Genomic DNA, 19,765 nt, shown 5'->3' with positions numbered 1-19,765 from the left:
ATTCTGCTGGTCTCTCAGTCCCTAGATGTTTTGCTTGTCACCAGCAAAGTCAAGAAGACACGGCTTCAGGAAGAGAGCAAAGGGTCGGAATCTGAAGAGCTGGGCTCTAGGTATGATTCAAAAACATGACTTCTGGGTGGTCTTGATGAATTATCTTCCCCTTTCTGGGGAAAGACATCAGTTTGTTTATCTGGAAGCTGAATAGGCTCGCTGGTGGCTTTCAGGTATCTTTTCACCCTAATATTTGCCCATGGTGACCTGCACTCCCTCAATTCCAGGCTGAGGTTTTGTCTTATCTGCATTAACCAGTCTTCCTTCTGAAGCCTGCCTAAACTTCCATTTTCTTCTTCGGTGCATTTGCTTTTATTCTCTTCAGAGAGAATAGATGTGTATATGGAGTGGGAGGGCAGGGGGAGAGAGAGCATGTACCTGTGAGCAGAGGAAGGTGCATGTGTGCTCTGGTATCAGTGAGTATTTGCATGAGTGTATATTTACATGGGAAAGGGGTGGATATCACCCCCTTAGGCTTCTCCTAGGAAGGCACTGTGGATTCTACTCTCCATCCTGCTACAGCATAGAGGTCTCAGTGATCAAGTCAGCGTGTGTGTGTGTGTGTGTGTGTGTGTGTGTGTGTGTGTGTGATTTGAGGGGGAGTCAGTGTGTAGGAATTCATCTGTGTGTGGGTCTGGAGGAGTGTTTCAGGGCTTGGCTCCATGTATTGGGGCATCAAGCAAGGGAGGGTGTATAAAGAATCATGATGAAATCCATATAAGCACTACTTCTTTCAAAGAAGAAGAACAATAAAGGAATAAACCAAACAGAAAAAGGGCAACTTGGGAACCAGGACTAAGTCACAGACAGCTTGAAACAGGCACCATCTACACTCAGGTGGGACTCACTCAGGTGCAGAAGAAGCCCTGCTCTAGGTAAAGGTGTCCAAAGTAACAGACTCTGGGTGGTCTTGACCCATTGCCAGCCCACGAACGACCTGACACACACACACACGTGCGCACACACACACACACTCAGTGCCTGTGCCAGACCCTTTGCTGCTTTATGTTGAAAAAACAATTAAGAAAGTGGAGTCAGCAAATGACACCCACAGCCAACTGTGGAGTTAAAAGTGATTTAATGGGGGCAGGGCAGGAAAGATCCACTTGATCCCCCAAACCTCTCTTTAGATGAGCCCTGAGAAGTTAGAAAAGGAGCTCAGCCAGTGAGACTCTCAGCGTCATTTAGAGGCTCGGAGCCCTCCAGAGCAGTGTGAGGGAAATCTTTGTAGAGGGTGCAAAGAGGGAGGGTTATGACTCAGAGTGGCAGCATGCTAATTGTAAGGAAGGCATAGAAGCAGAATGTGAGAGGGGATTCAGCATCCGATGGTCAGCTCCTCAAGGGCTTGCTTGGCTGTAGACCCCATTACTTCTGCTTGGTCTTCTGCTGAGCTGGTGCTGGAGTGACTGTTGAGGGACATGGCTCAGGAACCTTGGGGTGGCAGGATTCTGGTGCTTTGGGATGGCAAGGCTCTGGAGCCTTGGGGTGGCAGGGCTCTGGAGCCTTGGGGTGGCATGGCTCATTGGTTTTGGGGACACATGATTCCTGGGGTGGTGGCTGGCAGGGCTGTTTCACCTGCTGCTGCTGAGGCTGAGGGGGAGGGGTGCAAGGCTGCTTCTGCTGATGAGAACTCATGCTTCACAGGAGGCTGACCCTACAGACAGAACAGACAGGTCAGATGATTTAAACAGGGATTAACTAGGTTAGAAACCATGTTCAATGTCAAATAGGTTTCTTTTCAGTCTCCTTTAAATCAAACAGCCTTCATTTCCCCTGGCTGTCTCCCCGAACACTTGAAAGTAAAGTATGCTTTGATAATTTCTGAGCCATTTCAAGAGAAGGAGCTAAAAGACAATTTGCTCTGCTCCATTTCAGTGGGTTCATTCCCCAGCAACATTTCTTCCCCAGACATGTCGAATCCCTCATTGACAAGTGCCCAGGACCACACTGAAGTCTTTTTGAAAGTGACATTGTAGAAACAACTGCAGTCTACCCACCCCTACAAACATGTAGCACACCTGTGACTTACAGAATGCCTCTGTGGGTCTTAGCTCCTGTGACCTCTCTTTGCCTTTGCTTATGTAGTCTGCTCTGAAATGTTCTTCCCATCTCTGTTCGTCCAAATACACCTCCATTGTAGCCCTCATGTGCCATCACCAGGAGATCTTGAATAGGCTCTCCCAAACTGCCAAAGCCCTTCCCTGTCCCTCTGTTCCCCTACCAATAACTATCTGCTTTGCATTTCATCTTTGTACATGCATGCACTATCTTCCTTGCTAGGCTGTGAGCTTGCTGAGTAAGTTGCATAACAGCCTGATTTACACAAAGTGTAACAGGCATGGTGCCTGAAATATAGCAAACACACAGTAGAGGTCCATCTCATGAATTAACATTTTTATGAGTCATAAACAGAGAAAATAGTGGTGTTGCTGAGAGTACCTGGGTCTGAGTCCTAGGCACATCCTGGTGTTAACTTACTATGGGTACTTACTCAGACCTGTCCCTTCCCTGGCCCCCAGTCCCATAGTTATCCATTGAAGTAGCAGACTTACCTGCCCCTAAATTCCCTTCACATCCAAACTATGCCTTACTCTAAAATACAGATACCCCAGTACTCCCTCTAATTAATAACCCCATCAGCTCTCTTAAACATATTTGCCTTTGTCCAGTTTCCAATAATAAAAAAATAAACATGAATTTCAAATTGGTCCCAAACAGAGACTCACCTGGTATGCAGCAAACAGGTTGTCTGGTTGCTCTGGTCTGATGTGAAGTCAGCGGCCAGCTGGCCTTTTATAGGATAATGTGCCCTGCCTCAAGGAAACAGAATCACCCCAGGCCCCCTGTGTTTTCATTCCTTACCTGTCAAACATGATTCACCCTACTCCCCTCAATTACCAATTGGCTCAGCTTTTGTGATGAAAACCACCCACTTGATATTTTTTTGGCACTGGCTATATGACAATGATGTCACTGATGCCTGATTCCCAGTGCCACCCTCTCCCTTAGACCCAGGCACAGGGTTTGTGTGGGGGGAGGGGGGAGCCACAGACTTCCTAGAGGGTTTCATGAGTTAACCCTGGAGGAAGATCTGAGTCCTTTTTGTGGCCTTGATAACTTCTTGCTGTCTCTTCTATTCTGTGGGACAGAATACATTTGGGCACATGAAAAAGTGGGAGAGGGGTGCGGAGGAGCTGAGGTGGGCACCAATTGTCTGTCTTGTAAAGGTAGATGCTAGAGGTCATCGACTGACTTAGGAGATACTTCTTGTCTGGGGTCCAGAACGTTTTCCCATCTTTCCCCTAACCCCATTGAATCACCCACATTCAGATTACTTAATTATTACCCCCAACCCCACCCCTTCCTGACTGGTTGCTAATCTGGGTGAACCTGCTTTGCCTTCACCAACCACACCTTCACCCCTCTCCTACTTCAGAGATTTTCAAGGGCTAATTCCTCTTCTGGGATAACCTTTTCCCTCCACTCCACCCAGCCTTCTGGCCCTGGCCCTTCCTTTCTAACCCAGCTGCAAACCACCCACCGCCCACCAAAAACCTGGAAGCCTCTTCTAACTATCTTAGCTCTTAAGAGCCCATTCCCACACCTTCTTTGCCACTTTCAGTCCCAGCTTTGACACCTGGAGTTCTTGCTGGCTGCAATGCTTTCCTTCTCGTGGCTCTGTATCACCTGGGGGCTCTCCCAGCATCAAAGTTGTGCCTGCTTCAAACAACAACTCTCCCATGGTGGTATTTGTTTCCACAATCATTTAACAAATATTAATGGAGATGCTAGTATATGCCAAGCATGTCTCATTCTGGGAACTATCCAAGTGTGAAGGCCACTTCCCTTCAACAGACTGGGAAATTCCTAGCACCAAAAACACATCCTACTTCAGAGCCACTAATTTAATGGATCTCAGAGAGCTTCAGTCTATACTCTTTAAGTGATGTTTGGGGGATTTGAGGTTACAAGAGGTTAAATAACTCTCCCAAAGTCAAATAACAAGCCCCATGAGAAAATTAATTCTACATTGAAATCCTATGTTCTTCTTTGTTTGAGCCCCTCCCTACTCCTAATGCCTATACAGGAAATTAAACCCAAGCAGGAAAATGAGTACAGGTGGGAAGGAGAACTCTGGTTTCCTGGCTTGCAGCTGGATCCACTCAGTCCTGGGAGAGCTTTATAGAGCTGGCAACGTAATAGAACTGGCAACGTAATAGAAAAAAGAGCCTTCCTTTTTGGGGTAAATCTTTAATCTTTGCTAAGATGAATACTCTTAGGTAGAAATAAAGCTGCTTAATGTTTGAAGTGCCCCTGGGATTAACAGTAGTATTTCTAGCTCTGCTGAAAATAGAAGGGGTATGAATTAGCATAGGTGGAAGTAAGGGACCCCTTCAACATATCATTCAGTGGACCAGGGTCTGAAAGAGGAAGGGAAAAGCTAAAATGCCTGTTTTGACCCAGAATTGCTTTCACTTTGGAGAAGACACCAGGAGGGTGTAGTGACAGAATCCAAGTACCCTAACTAGTAATGAGACTGAGGTTGGCAGTACGTGAGTAGCTTCTGAGCTCCTGAGGAAGGTATGCCTTCCCTCCATGATAGTCAGATCCTCGAGTCTCCTTGCCACAGGACTTCTCTTTTCTGGGAACATAAGAACAGGGATCCCCAAGGTCTCTACACCAGCAACTTCCTGTGATCAACATAACATGAAACTGAAGTCACTGGTTCAGCTCTGTCCTCAAAACACATCTGTTACTAGGCGTGGCCTTTGGAAAATCCAAATCACCCTTAGAACCCAGGTGTGTGGACAGCTCCTCTTCCTCATTCCCCTTCCCTGCCCCCAGATACCTAAATGTTTGTGGAGCATCTGCTGGTTCCAGCTGGGTGAACTTGAGTCCTGGGTCAGCCTCTCACTGTCTCTTCATGGCCATTAGTACACCTCCCTCCTCACAAGGTGCCTGTTATTTAGTAGCTGCTCAGCAAGCTGGCGATTATAGAAAGACTGACTGACTGACAAATAGCATTATTTATGAAGAAAGGCCCAGAGACTACTGGGAAGCTCCTTGTCTTTGGGGGGTGAGCTGGGAGGAGGAAGGGCTCAGCAAAGGACAGACAGCACTGCCACTGCCTTCCTCAGGTAGCTGCTCATTGTCAGCTCCTCACCTCCCTCTGAGCTGGTGCTGGCACCATGACCACAGCTGAGCTCCAAGCCTCTCATCTGACTCTCGCTCTCTTCCAGGCTTGGCCTAGGTCCCTCCCTTCACCCAAACCCGCTCTAGGGAGCCCCTAACAGAAGGAGCTCCAGGCAGAACCTGCTGCTCTACCTGGTAGTATCCTTAGCCAGAGGGTTCTGTTTCCTACTCCTCAGTCCTGTAGGGTCACCCAGCTTGTCCCAGGCTCTGGAGGATCTGAATCGAGCTCTGCAGCTGGAATACCATGTACCCTCCCTGGGCCTTGACCCTGGATGCCAAGGAATTTTGCTGTCACCCAATACCCTGCCCTGGCTGGACTCTCCTACCTACCTTGGCTTGTGTTCCCTTCACTCCACCCAACACTGCTCTGGCTCTGGCCTCTGGAACTTCCTGTGACCCCCAACAGTATTCTCCCTGTTTGCCTATCTGAGGCTCACTCAGCGGTTGGTGTTGAGTCTGTTCTCCCTTTCAGAGAAGCTCCGTTTCACTACCGGTGTGGGGTTAGCGGGTAAATCTGGCCCCACAAATGTCCCACATAATTAAAGGGGGATAACAGTGGCTTCAAATGAGAAGTACATCTCTCATTATTTCACAGGACACCATCCTGAGGACAATGAAGGCTGCTGCTGTTCACACATCAAAACCTGGCTCCCATCTGGACCAGCTGCCAGAAGGTCCTTTAGCTCTGAGCATGCCTCAGTTTCATCATGCATTTGCAGAGCAGGGAAGGTGGTAGTGCTGAGCCTTGTCAGTGATCAGGCCTTTTTCTGCTTATGTCACTCCCTTCTCCTGTGCTTCCCCAAGACCCAGAGCATGCAGAGAATGTCATGCAGAATTCCAATTCTAGTCATTTTACCATGGGTGCCATATTTAAGACACGCTAACATCTGGAAAAAAGCGGTAGTAAGAAACCTTCCCCCTGTCACCTTGAAGAGCTAGGGACACCATTTCAGGCCATGATGGTTTTAAAGAAGTCTCCATAGCCTACGGAGTCCTCCATTTGAAAAAAAGAAGGAAACAGAGGAAGAGACACCATGTCCCAGGCATTTAGAAACCTATTAAACACCTTGGTCCAGAAGGTAGAAGACATGAAGTTTGCAGGGATGATGCCAAGTAGAGAGGGACAGGAGTCCTAGCCCTGGAGAGCCTCCACCCTGGTCCTAGTCCTGGTCCAGGAGAGGGGAAGAGACGAATGGGGAGGGAGGGGACCCATTCCAGGCCTCGCAGCTGGTTTAGTAGCAGAATCAGACCAGAACCTGGGATACCTGATTGTCTCTCTACCTCACTGTTGCTCTGAAAACAGAGCACAACCCCCTCTCCCAGCCTCCCTCTCTTCCACTCTCAGTCCCTCAAGGGAGAGATAAAAAAGTTAATTCTGGATTCTTTTCCTTGAGGCAGATAGAAAAGTAAGGATCCAGGCTTAGTACTGGCCCAGATGTTCCAAGGCCTTGTTACCCCTTCGTAGCAGTTATGACCTTAAGCATGTTACCTAAACTTTCTGCCCTTTGATGTTGCCATCTTTAAAATGGGGACATTAAGGTGTATTTCACAAGAGTGTTGTAAAGATTAAATTAAATGATGCTTCAAACATTCTTAGGATGAATGAACTAAAAATGTGCATACTAATTCCTGCTAATTCCTCTTCTTCCACTAGAAATCAGTGAAACTTCCTCCTGTGGAGTGTGTGTTTCCTTTTTCTGCTCTGTGCATGCATGTGTGTGTGCATGTGTGTCTCTATGTGTGTGTGAGGACCCAGGCTCCAGGCACCTCTTACCCATGGAGCACAATGCTTGGGCTTTCCAATTGCTTTATCTCTGCTGTTTTTTTCCACTAAACTTTTAGGTAGACATTTTGTCAGATTGCCCAATTCAGACATTATATGAGCTGGGGTGCAGGGGGTGGATAAAAGGGTTGGAGATCTTGCAATGACCTAGGCATGCCCTAGGTAAGGAAAGTTGGCAGAAAAACATTAAGGAACACTTCCAGAAGTCAAAAGGTAAGAGGTTCCAGGATACAGTCCCTTAACAACACTGCCATATTGTTTCTCAACACTAGCTGGAGGGCTATGCTCGGGATAAACACTGGCTGGGTCCTGATATTCTCCCACAGCTAAACTGATCAATTCCTCTCTATTGTCTATTTAAGATAGAGTTTCTCTGGGTATGGATGATCAAAGACACAGATATTTTCTTGTTGAGGGTATCGAGTTTTAAAATGAAATCTCAGGTGGTTCAGACGAATGTCTTAGGTGTGCTGCCCACCCACCACTCACTGCCCCTTGGGTTGTCGAAGGGCAGAGTGACAGCCTCATGGCTAAACACTTTCCACACACAGTCCAAAACCCCATTGGAAGTGACCACTGTTTGTAGTTGCCTGTCCCTTCTTTTGTTTCTTCAGCTGTGTCTGCATTGTCCCCTATCCACTTGTGAAAGCAGGTACCCTCAGTGTGCAAAGTATACATAAAAAAAAAATTATACCTACAGATTACAAGTTTGGAAACATAAAGTTCTAGGTTCAAATTCCTACCCTGCTCCTTACTAGTTGTGCGTGGATGATATTCAGAAGATTTCTTAATAATAATATCTGCCATTTGATTGGCACCTACAAAATTTTGTTTTGGGCACTTGACACTAATCCTCACGACAGCATTGCTCCAAACAGGTCATTTAACCCATTCTATAGATATAGAAGCCAAAGCATAAAGAATAGTTACCTGCACAAGTTTAATATATATTTTTTTTACCATTTATTCATTTTTTGATAGAGACTGAGAGTGAGCAGGGGAGGGGCAGAAAGAGAGGGAGATGGAATCTGAAGCAAGCTCCAGGCTCTGAACTGAGAGCACAGAGCCTGATGCAGGGCTCGAACTCATAGACCATGAGATCATGATCTGAGCTGAAGTCAGACACTTAACCGACCCACACAGGAGCCCCTCACCTGCACAAGTTTACATGGCGAATAAGTGGCAGGGACAAGATACAAATCCAGCACTGAGGCGTAGGAATCTCAGTTGATCTTATCTATAAGTTAGGAATGATAATATTTGCTTCCAGGGCTATTATTAAATGAGATTACATACGCAAAGCAACTACTATAGTGACTAGAGCATAGTAATGGATACTGGATATCACATGACTTTTTTCTCCTTAGGGTTATTGGAGTTATTGGAAACTCATCTTCAGTGACTCAGAACATTGTATAATGTTCTTGATTTGTGAGTCAATTAATCATTTATTTAACACATATTTGCTGAATAACAACCAAATGTCAAGCATGAAGTTCCAGCCTTAATGAAGTCTGGTGGAAGAATAGGCAGCCTTCTGTGAGCTTCTGGGACCCAATACCCACTGGTGAAGGGTGTTTCCCCAACTGTCCTAAGCGTAAGAATCACTTGGGATACTTGTTAAAATAAAAGTACAGCTACAACTTCTTTATCTTAATGACATAGAAATAGCTAGGGGAGGCCTGGGAGTCTGTATTTCTAAAGTGTTTATCAGGTGGTTCTTATTATAAAATAAGTAAACGTTAGGTTCTAAACCCAATGGCTTTTCTTTCTTGATTGCAATGGACATCATCTGGTATCTTTTAAAAAATATCCCTATCTGGGTTACACTTCTTTTTTTTTAATTTTTTTAAATCTTTATTTATTTTTGAGAGAGACAGAGTGTGAGCAGGGGAGAACTGAGGGGAGGGAGACACAGAATCAGAAGCAGGCTCCAGGCCCAGAGCTGTCAGCACAGAGTCCGATGCGGGCCTGAACTCACAAACCATGAGATCATGACCTGAGCTAAAGTTGGACGCTTAACCGACTGAGACACCCAGGCACCCCCGGGTTACACTTTAGTTCTAACCAGTTAATTTTTAACAAGTCCTCAGCTACCATCATGGTTGAAAATTACTGCTCTAACAGAATGGCTAAACTCCTATTCCCTGAACTCAGACAGCCCCAGTGCCCTGAACTCCTCCCTGTGGAAAGGAGGTGAGGTGGGTGCTGGACACATATTGATGTTGATGCAACTAGATGCTGGTGGATGTAAGTATTTAACCTGAGGACATTGGGAGCCTTGGGAAGCAATGATGTCTCCTCCAAGGAAGGCTAAATACTTCCACACACCCTTGAATCCAGCCCTCCCTGCAAAGAATCATCAAAAGACAGGCTCTGGTTGTCTTGGCCAGGCATGTCCTGGAGCCAATGGCTTGGAGCCAGTAGATTGTCCTGTGTCACCTGCCTGGACAACATCATGCACATGGTATGGAGATGTTTTGCTGGTGTAGGCAGGTGGAGAGGAGGAGGCAGAACTTCACAGGTATCCCCCATTTTTGAAAAGTTCACATTATACCTTATTTTTTTAAACCAAAGACTTACATTAGTCTCCATTTTTTGCTAACCGAAAGAGTATTGTCATACTCTTGTGGAAATAGTGCTAAGCTGTTTTGCAGTGAGCCCCTATAGAGGCAGCATACACTCTTAGCAGTAAGAGCGTCCCCACCAAGCTCGTTCCCCGGGAACAGCACTTAGCATCGAAGGAGCCAGCAGCCAGGGTCAGAAGTACATCGATTATTGGAAACTCATCTTCAGTGACTCAGAACATTCCATAATTTTCTTGAGGAAAATTCTTGTAGGAAATTGAAGTTCTTTCACAACTGTGTCTGAACATCTGTGGTTTGTCTCCACTTAGCTTGTGCATCCTTTATCAGGATGTGTCCTCAGGTATCAGAAAATCCTAAGATGAAATGAAATGATGCCTCAAACATTCTTAGGATGTATGGACTAAAAATGTGCATACTAACTCCTGATAATTCCTCTTCTTTCACCAGAAATCAGATGAAACTTCCTCCTGTGGAGTGTGTGTTTCCTTTTTTCTGCTCTGTGCATGCATGTCTGTATGCATGTGTGTCCACATAAATGGGGTCATTCGATATGTTTTCATACTATCTGCTTCCTTTCCCTCAGGGATGTATTTATAAAGTTTATCCATGTTCTGTAGTGTAGCGTGTCCAATTTCATTGCTATGTAGTGTCTCATTGTATGAACATACCATGGTTAACTTATCCATACTTATGTTAATTAATATTTAGGATAGTTTCAGCTTGAGGTTATCATAAGTCCTGCTATAATGAACATCTTCATCTATGTGTTTTACAATAATATGTATATATTTGTTTTGTATATACATTAAAGAATGAACTTTCTGGGATAGAGGTGCAACTCTGATGCAAATACTGTCTGATAGTTTTCCAGAGTGGCTGTCCAACTTCTTCCCCCATCAGCAATGCAGGAGAGATCCTATTTATCTGCCCCCTCTTCTACACCTGGAATTTTCTGTGTCCTTAATTTTTGCCAGGATTTTGGCTTGCACAGTGGCATCACACTTTCATTCTAATCTGAATATCTCAGCAACTTTTTATGTTTATTGTTTATGTTGACATTCTTGTTCATGAAGCACCTGTGCAAACCTTTGCCCATTTTCCCAGTATGTTGTCTGTAGTTTTTATCAATTTTAGGAGTCTTTTATGTATTCTGAATAAAATACTTTATCTCTAGCATGTATATATCACACATATGTATTTATATACATATTCACACATGCATATACATACATGTGTGTGTGTTTGTGTAAAATTTTCCCAGCCTGTGTCTTTGTGTATTTTAATAGTATCTTTTGTTGAACAGAATTATTACTTTTACGTAGTCAAACGTATTAATTTTTTTTGTACATAGCACTTTTGTGCTATTTAGGAAATCTTTGCCTGTTCCAAGGTCAGTAAGACTTACTTTTGTGCTTTCTTCTAAAATTTTATGTTGTTTTACTTTTTAAATTCAGATCTATAAATTGTCAGGAATTATTTTTGTGGATGCCCAAGGTGAGAGTTAAGATGTATCTGTTTCTTATGAAAGTCCATTTGACTCATTGCCATTATTGAAAAAACCGTCTTTTTGCATTTGTTTGTAATGCCATTTGGTGGGGGGAGGATGGGGTAATGAGTCAGATAATTGTGTCTGTGTGACTGTATTAGAGTCTAACAGAATCTTTCAATACGTGAACACGACATACATCTTCATTTGTTAGCTCTTCTTTAGTTTCCGTAATGTTTTATACTTTTAGTATAAAGGTTTCATATATTGTTCACTAAATTTAGTTAAGGTAATTGGTGCTATTCTTTTGATTTCTTTGTTCCCCTAGTTTTATTGAGATACAATTGTCATATAACATTGTGTAAGTTTAAGGTGCACAATGTGGTGATTTAATACATGTACATATTGTGAAATGTTTGTCCCTGTTTTTATTGAGGTCAAGAAAAAGCAAAAATCTTAAGTACAGATCGGTGAATTTTTTTTTCAACGTTTATTTATTTTTGGGACAGAGAGAGACAGAGCATGAACGGGGGAGGGGCAGAGAGAGAGGGAGACACAGAATCAGAAACAGGCTCCAGGCTCTGAGCCATCAGCCCAGAACCTGACGCGGGGCTCAACCTCACGGACCGCGAGATCGTGACCTGGCTGAAGTCGGACGCTTAACCGACTGTGCCACCCAGGCGCCCCGAATTTTTTATATACCTATGCACCCATGTTACTACTATGCATGGGACAGAACATTTCCAGAAATCCGGAAAGCTACATCATGTGCCCTCTGGTGAGTGTGTTCACCAAGGATAACCACTATTCTGACTTCTATAACAGATTATATTTGCTCCTGGTCTTAACAGTTCTAAGTGCCAATATGGTATCTTCTCCAGGGCCTCTCTCCTCGGCAGTTTGTACAAATGCCAATCATTGTTTCATTGTTCCACTCTCCTTTTCAGACACTTTCTGCTTAGGATTTTAGTCCTAACCTGAACATTCCCAGAATTCGCTAAATTTTAAGAATGGAAAAGTCAGTCACTTGCTTGAAGCCCCAGAAAACATCCATTGGCTCTTCAATTTCTCTGCCCCCCAGCAAGAGTCCACCACAGTGGAAAACCAAGGTTTTCATTCTTCTGCTCATACCCAGAATCCACAAATGATGCTAGGGTAAAAAAAAATTTTTTTGGCTCATCTCTGAAGTTCTCCTTCCTCTGGAGTCTTACCGTCCTCATCTGAGTTCAGATAGTTTATGCATGTATTCTAGATTTGCTCTAGATGACTGGTTGGCTATAAACTACCCCATTCCACTCAGAAGCAGAAGTTCATTATGCATTTGGGGATGTAAGAACAGCAAGACCCTTGGGGCGCCTGTGTGGCTCAGTCGGTTAAGTGTCTGACTTCAGCTCAGGTCATGATCCCCCAGTCCATGGGTTTGAGACCCACATAGGGCTCTGTGCTGACAGCTCTGAGCCTGGATCCTACTTCGGATTCTGTGTCTCCCTCTCTCTCTGCCCCTCCCCCACTCATGCTCTGTCTCTCTCACTGTCAAAAGTGAATAAATGTTTTAAAAAAGTAAAAAAGTCAATCGATGTAGAAAAGGCATTGACAAAATTCAGCAACCTTTCTTAATAAAAACCCTCGAGAAAAGTTGGGATAGAAGGAACATATTTAAAGATCATAAAAGCCATTTATGAAAAGCCCACAGCTAACATCATCCTCAATGGGGAAAAGCAGAGCTTTTTCCCTGAGATCAGGAACATGACAGGGATGTCCACTCTCATCGCTGTTGTTTAACATAGTGTTGGAAGTGCTAGCATCAACAATCAGACAACGAAAGGAAATCAAAGGCATCAAAATTGGCAAAGATGAACTTAAGTTTTCACTTTTTGCAGATGACATATTATACATGGAAAATCCAATAGACTCCACCAAAAGTCTGCTAGAACTGATACATGAATTCAGCAAAGTCGCAGGATACAAAATCAATTGCATTTTATACCCTAATAATGAAGCAACAGAAAGATAAATAAAGAAACTGATCCCATTCACAATTGCACCAAGAAGTATAAAATACCTAGGAATAAATCTAACCAAAGATGTAAAAGATCTGTATGCTGAAAACTATAGAAAGCTTATGAAGGAAATTGAAGAAGATATAAAGAAATGGAAAAACATTCCATGCTCATGGATTGGAAGAATAAATATTGTCAAAATGCCAATACTACCCAAAGCTATCTACACATTCAAGGCAATCCCAATCAAAATTGCACCAGCATTCTTCTTGAAACTAGAACAAGCAATCCTAAAATTCATATGGAACCACAAAAGGCCCCAAATAGCCAAAGTAATTTTGAAGAAGAAGACCAAAGCAGGAGGCATCACAATCCCAGACTTTAGCCTCTACTACAAATCTGTAACATCAAGACAGCATGGTATTGGCACAAAAACAGACACATAGACCAATGGAATAGAATAGAAACCCCAGAACTAGACCCACAAACGTATGGCCAACTAATCTTTGACAAAGCAGGAAAGAACATCCAATGGAATAAAGACAGTCTCTTTAACAAATGGTGCTGGGAGAACTGGACAGCAACATGCAGAAGATTGAAACTAGACCACTTTCTCACACCATTCACAAAAATAAACTCAAAATGGATAAAGGACCTGAATGTGAGACAGGAAACCATCAAAACCCTAGAGGAGAAAGCAGGAAAAAACCTCTCTGACCTCAGCTGCAGCAATTTCTTACTTGACACATCCCCAAAGGCAAGGGAATTAAAAGCAAAAAATGTACTACTGGGACCTTATGAAGATAAAAAGTTTCTGCACAGCAAAGGAAACAACCAACAAAACTAAAAGGCAACCAACAGAATGGGAAAAGATATTTGCAACTGATATATCGGACAAAGGGCTAGTATCCAAAATCTATAAAGAACTCACCAAACTCCACACCCGAAAAACAAATAACCCAGTGAAGAAATGGGCAGAAAACATGAATAAACACTTGTCTAAAGAAGACATCCAGATGGCCAACAGGCACATGAAAAGATGCTCAACGTCGCTCCTCATCAGGGAAATACAAATCAAAACCACACTCAGATTTCACCTCACGCCAGTCAGAGTGGCCAAAATGAACAAATCAGGAGACTATAGATACTGGAGAGGATGTGGAGAAACGGGAACCCTCTTGCACTGTTGGTGGGATGGCAAACTGGTGCAGCCACTCTGGAAAACAGTGTGGAGGTTCCTCAGAAAATTAAAAATAGACCTACCCTATGACCCAGCAATAGCACTGCTAGGAATTTACCCGAGGGATACAGGAGTGCTGATGCATAGGGGCACGTGTACCCCAATGTTTATAGCAGCACTCTCAACAATAGCCAAATTATGGAAAGAGCCTAAATGTCCATCAACTGATGAATGGATAAAGAAATTGTGGTTTATATACACAATGGAATACTACATGGCAATGAGAAAGAATGAAATATGGCCCTTTGTAGCAACATGGATGGAACTGGAGAGTGTGATGCTAAGTGAAATAAGCCATACAGAGAAAGACAGATACCATATGTTTTCACTCTTATATGGATCCTGAGAAACTTAACAGAAACCCATGGAGGAGGGGAAGGAAAAAAAAAAGGAGGTTAGAGTGGGAGAGAGCCAAAGCATAAGAGACTCTTAAAAACTGAGAACAAACTGAGGGTTGATGGGGGGTGGGAGGGTGGGGAGGGTGGGTGATGGATATTGAGGAGGGCACCTTTTGGGATGAGCACTGGATGTTGTGTGGAAACCAATTTGACAATAAACTTCATATATTGAAAAAAATAAAAAATAAAAATAAAAAATAAACAAAGTAAAAAAAAAGAACAGCAAGACCCTTAGGCTTCAAGGGCTCATAATTCAATAAGAGAAATAAACACATACAGGTGAACTATAATGCAAAACTAATTATATGCATAATTCATAAAAGAATTATAACAATTATATTACTAATAGAAATTTGTACAAAGTTGTCATAAGACCTTGTAAGATACCAGTTCTTTCTAAAATGTGAAGTGAGGTTCCATAGAAACCTATAGAAACCCATAGGAATATTTGAACTAGACCTTTAAAACTAAGAGTGTATCTTAGAGAATAGAGGGGAGAAATTCCTTCTATGCAGAAGGAATAGCATGAACCAAAAAACACAGGTGTCAAAACTGAATGTTGTTTTTGGGGAGAGTGAATTTTTTGGTGTTGCAGAATTGTGGTGTGCTTTGGGTCTTGTAGGGGAATTTTGGAGTAATTCAGTAGTTTTTATACCTGATATAGGAATTATGGAACACTCTTAAGTTTTCTCTTTGGTCATGAAGAAGTTGAAGCAAATGTTGCATAATGTCCCTTTTGTTCTGACATTATATTACTTTATTTTATTTATTTAGTTTTTAGAGTTTATTTATTTATTTTGAGAGAGACAGAGACAGAATGAGTGGGGGAGGGGCAGAGAGAGAGGAAAAGACAGAGAACCCCAAGCAGGCTCTGCACTATCAGCACAGAGCCTGATGTGGGGCTTGAACTCACAAACCATGAGATCATGACCTGAGGTGAAATCAAGAGTCGGATGCTTAACGGACTGAATCACCAGGTGTCCCTGACATTATATTGCTTTAAATGGAGAGGAACCAGAGATAAACAAATCACCCTTCTTTTACCACATATATGAATGAAATTTTTATTTAAGATATTGTTACTTTTATAAGTTTCTGATGGATGAAGTTTTATTTTAAAAAAATCTTAAAATCATATGGAATCACAAAGACTCCCTCCCCCATAGCCAAAGCAATCCTAAGAAAGAAGAACAAGCTGGAGGCATCACACTTTCTGATTGAAAATTATATTATAAATCTATAGTAATCAAATAGTATGGTATTGGAATAAAAACAGACACAAAAATCAATGGAAAACAATAGGGAGCCCAGAAAAAAATTCCATGCATCTGTGGTCAATTAATTTACAACAAAGGAGACAAGAATATACAATGGAGGAAAGACAGTCTCTTTTGGGACTGGGAAAACTGGACAGCCACATGTAAAAGAATAAAGTTAAACCACTATATTATACCATACACAAAAACTAACTCAAAATAAATTAAAGATTTGAATGTAACACCTGAAACCATAAAACTCCTAGAAGAAAATATAGGCAGTAAGCTCCTTGACATCACTGTAGGCAATGATTGTTTAGGTCTGACACCAAAAGCAAAAGCAACAAAAGCAAAAACAAATGAGACTACATCAAACTGAAAAGTTTCTGCACAACAATGGAAGTCATCAACAAAATAAAAGAGCAACCTACTGAAAGCAGGACAATATTTGTAAATTATGTATCTGATAAGGAGGTAATATCCAAAATATATAAAGAAGTCATACAACTTAATAGCAAAAACAGTTTGATTAAAAATGGGAAGATCAGAGGTGCCTGGGTGGCTCAGTTAGATATCCAACACTTGATTTCAGCTCAGGTCATGATTTCATGGTCTTTTGAGTTCAAGTCCCACATGGGCTCTGTGTTGACAGTATAGTGCCTGCTTGGGATTCTCCCTCTTTCTCTGCCACCCCTCTCCCCCTCGCACTCTCTCTGTCTCTCCCAAAATACATAAATTTTAAAAAATGGGAATATCAGAATAGACATTTTTCCAGTAAAGACATACAGATGGCCAATAGGTATGCAAAAAGATACTCAACATCCACCCACCACTAGGGAAATGCAAATCAAACCACAATGAGATATGACCTCACACCTGTTACAATGGCTATTATTGAAAAATAAGAAACACTGAGTGTTGGCACGTATGCGGAGAAAAGGGAATATCTTTGCCCTGTTGGCAGGAATGTAAATTGGTACAGCCAGTATGAAGAACAGTATGGAGATTTCCCAAAAAATTAAAAATAGAGCTGCTATATATCTAGCATTCTACTTCTGGGCATTTATCAAAAGGAAATTAAAACATAACTTGAAAACATATATGCACCCCAATGTTCACTGCAGCATTATTTACAATTAACTTGCAAGATATGGAAATAACCTAAGTGTCCATTAACAGATGAATAGGTAAAGAACTTGTGGTATATATATATATATATATATATATATACACACAGTAGAATACTATTCAGCTATGAAAAAAAATAAAATTCTGCCATTTACAACAACATGGTTGGACCTTGAGTACATTATGCTAAGTGAAATAAGTCAGACAGAGGAAGACAAACATTATGTGATTTTTTGTCTACATATGATCTCTCTCTCTCTCACACACACACTCACACACACAAACACACACACACACACGCATATGAAGGTGGAGTGGGGGGGATTAGTGAAGGGGGTCAAAAGGTAAAAAGAAGATGGTAAAGCATTCCTTGTGAAGGTAATAGATTCTCACATAGTCACAGAGAAGTGGGACCTTGTCCTTGGCCACTGGTGTGATTGGTGTGGAAGGCATGGATGTGAGCTGATAGCCTCAGGCTCACACCGCAGCAGAAGCACACCTTGTTTCCATCGTTTTCATCTTGCTGACTAGCTGCTCTATGAAGATCTACTAGCCCTGGAACCCAAGTGTCTGTGGGAGGACTCACCAAAGCCTTCAGGAAGACATGGGAATGGCATTCAAAACCCATGCCACTGAGAATCTGGCTGGTGCTTAGAAAAACTCAGCTCTTTATATCTAGAAGTTTGCTGCTTCTTTTCAATACAGGTCTTGTACCAGGGTGAGGAAGCCAGCTGGAGAAATAAGACTTCTTTCATAAGCCACATAAAGTTGTACTGACTGACAAGACAAACTGTAAAATTGCACACACTGTGTACACTCACACCCATATCCCTAGAACAAGTTTTCCATGGGTAACAAAATGACCATGACATCCAGACTGAGACTCAGGCTAGACTGTCTTGGGAGAGCTCTGGAAAACCAGCATGGCAGAGTGGGAAACCAAACTCATAGCAGAACTTGCTAAATATTAGATGGGTGAGTGATGGAGTTTGCATTAATGAACAGATGAATAGAAAACACATAAACACATATATGAAAAATTCATTTGCACATGTCTGTAGATGTGCTTTGAGGTACTCATATCTTATAGTATGTTTTTTCCACTTTTTTCAGAACAACAACTTCCGAAACACAAAAACCACAATTGTCAAGTAGGATGGGGGCTTCTAATGGTAGGAGTTAACCTGTTCCTCCCTTTGTCTTTCCCTAGATACAACTACTTAGCAAGGGCCTCCCAGACTCTGGCCAAATAGACCCTGGGCTTTCTTTCCTTCAGGATCTGACCTTCCCCATCTTTGGTTACCAGATCCACAATACCCATGAGGATGCACTCCCAGCATGTGTATGCTTGCACACTCACTTCCCTAAAATGTTCCCTCTGAACCAGTGAATGGGTCGCAGACTGGAGCAGGATGCAAGGATGTACAGCATGGAATTATTAGGGGAGGCAATAGAAGAAAAGTTCATGGAAGGAGGGCTGGAAGAAAGAAAAGGCAGAAGCTATGCCTCATTACTCAGGGTGGAACCCCGGAAGAAATCCAGATGCATCTGTTGCTTTGGGACATGGATGGGGCCCTAGCTTTGGCCAAACTAGAAGCTGGAGAGGATAAGGGCTCCTCATATCCACATGGAAGAGTGTCAGGGCAGGATACAGAGGAAGACTTGACCAATGCTGAGTGGGAGAAAATCCTGGCAATGCTTCATTTGACCCTGGGCAGAAAGGGGTGGGAGAGGAGGGCAACTCTTGGGGCTGGAGGAAGAGTAGCAGGAGGAAGAGAGGGCTCCTTCTGCTAGGGTGGATGTGGGGCAGGCAGTACCCCAGTTCATCCTCACTTCTGTTTACTCTTGGGGGCTTGCTGGGCCGAGGAGCACTTGTGCTGGGTGGGCACGAATGTGCCCTTGGGTGAGTATTGCTTCTTGGGCTGGGGAGCACATGGATCTTTGATTTGGGGTGCACACATCTCCTGACACCTGACAGAGGGTGGCTGACAGGGCTGCTTCACCTGCTGCTGGGCCTTCTGAGGAAGGTGCTGGATCATCTGCTGCTGCCAAGAAGACATTGCTACAGGGACAGGGCAGCCTGAAAGAAACCCGACAACGGACATGAGAAGGGCTCCCTCCACCACCTTCCCTCTGACTCCTAGAGCAGTGTTTCCTTACAATAGCCAAGGACATGGTAAGTGATTAATAACTTCAAATTGGTCAATGGATTGACTCACACACACCCATGGTGATCTTCCTCTCCCTTTCTTCCTTTTGCTGTGCTGTTCTGATTTCCTATTTTCTTTCATTGTCCCATGGACTCCCGACTTAACTGAATACATATTTGATTTCTCAGTCTTCCCAGGAAAAAAGGTCAGGTGCTGAGTTGAGGATTAAAAAGTAGCGCAAACATTTGTAAGATCCAAGCGTGAGGCTGCCGTGGGTAGTGCAGTGAGTGCCAGCAAGGATGGAAGGGTGTGCAGCAGAGGGCAGGAGCAGTCCCCGTCTTGGAGGGAAGTGTTGTGGTGCGGAAGTGACTGGAAGAAAGCCTGTTTCAGGAACTGCAAGGCCTGAATTGTAGTCCAGGCTCCACCCCCTGACTCACCATGGCATGCTCCGCTGTCACTTAGCGTGGCCATAGGATGGAGGTTGTAGCCCTC

The 19,765-nt window shown here is 43.2% G+C and overlaps 2 protein-coding genes across 3 annotated transcripts; both read right to left on the bottom strand.

The window, feature by feature from the left end:
• Nucleotides 1-1,112: 1,112 nt before the first annotated feature.
• On the bottom strand, nucleotides 1,113-2,904 carry LOC123598733 (cornifin-A). 2 transcript variants are annotated; one of them, XM_045479308.1, is made up of 2 exons: nucleotides 2,778-2,904; nucleotides 1,113-1,705 (listed from the first exon to the last, which is right to left on the bottom strand). In XM_045479308.1, the coding sequence occupies exon 2, from the start codon at nucleotides 1,684-1,686 to the stop codon at nucleotides 1,417-1,419; it is 270 nt and encodes an 89-aa protein (XP_045335264.1). In that variant the 5' UTR covers nucleotides 1,687-1,705; nucleotides 2,778-2,904; the 3' UTR covers nucleotides 1,113-1,416. The 2 variants fall into 2 exon arrangements, with proteins under 2 accessions (XP_045335264.1, XP_045335265.1); XM_045479309.1 differs by lacking the exon at nucleotides 2,778-2,904 and adding an exon at nucleotides 2,081-2,104.
• A 16,048-nt stretch (nucleotides 2,905-18,952) lies between these two features.
• On the bottom strand, nucleotides 18,953-19,239 carry SPRR4 (small proline rich protein 4). Its single transcript, XM_045479307.1, has one exon. The coding sequence runs from the start codon at nucleotides 19,226-19,228 to the stop codon at nucleotides 18,953-18,955; it is 276 nt and encodes a 91-aa protein (XP_045335263.1). The 5' UTR covers nucleotides 19,229-19,239.
• Between the last annotated feature and the right edge of the window lie 526 nt (nucleotides 19,240-19,765).

Source organism: Leopardus geoffroyi, chromosome C1 (genome assembly GCF_018350155.1).
Source record: "Leopardus geoffroyi isolate Oge1 chromosome C1, O.geoffroyi_Oge1_pat1.0, whole genome shotgun sequence".
NCBI classification, from domain to species: Eukaryota; Metazoa; Chordata; class Mammalia; order Carnivora; family Felidae; genus Leopardus; species Leopardus geoffroyi.
The sequence above is the reverse complement of the archived record's forward strand: the minus strand, read 5'-3'. Positions and strand labels throughout refer to the sequence as shown.

What these genes read in the sequence shown, in the direction of transcription:
- LOC123598733 (XM_045479308.1), bottom strand. Translation starts at nt 1,686, where the DNA reads ATGAGTTCTCATCAGCAGAAGCAGCCTTGCACCCCTCCCCCTCAGCCT.
- SPRR4 (XM_045479307.1), bottom strand. Translation starts at nt 19,228, where the DNA reads ATGTCCGTTGTCGGGTTTCTTTCAGGCTGCCCTGTCCCTGTAGCAATG.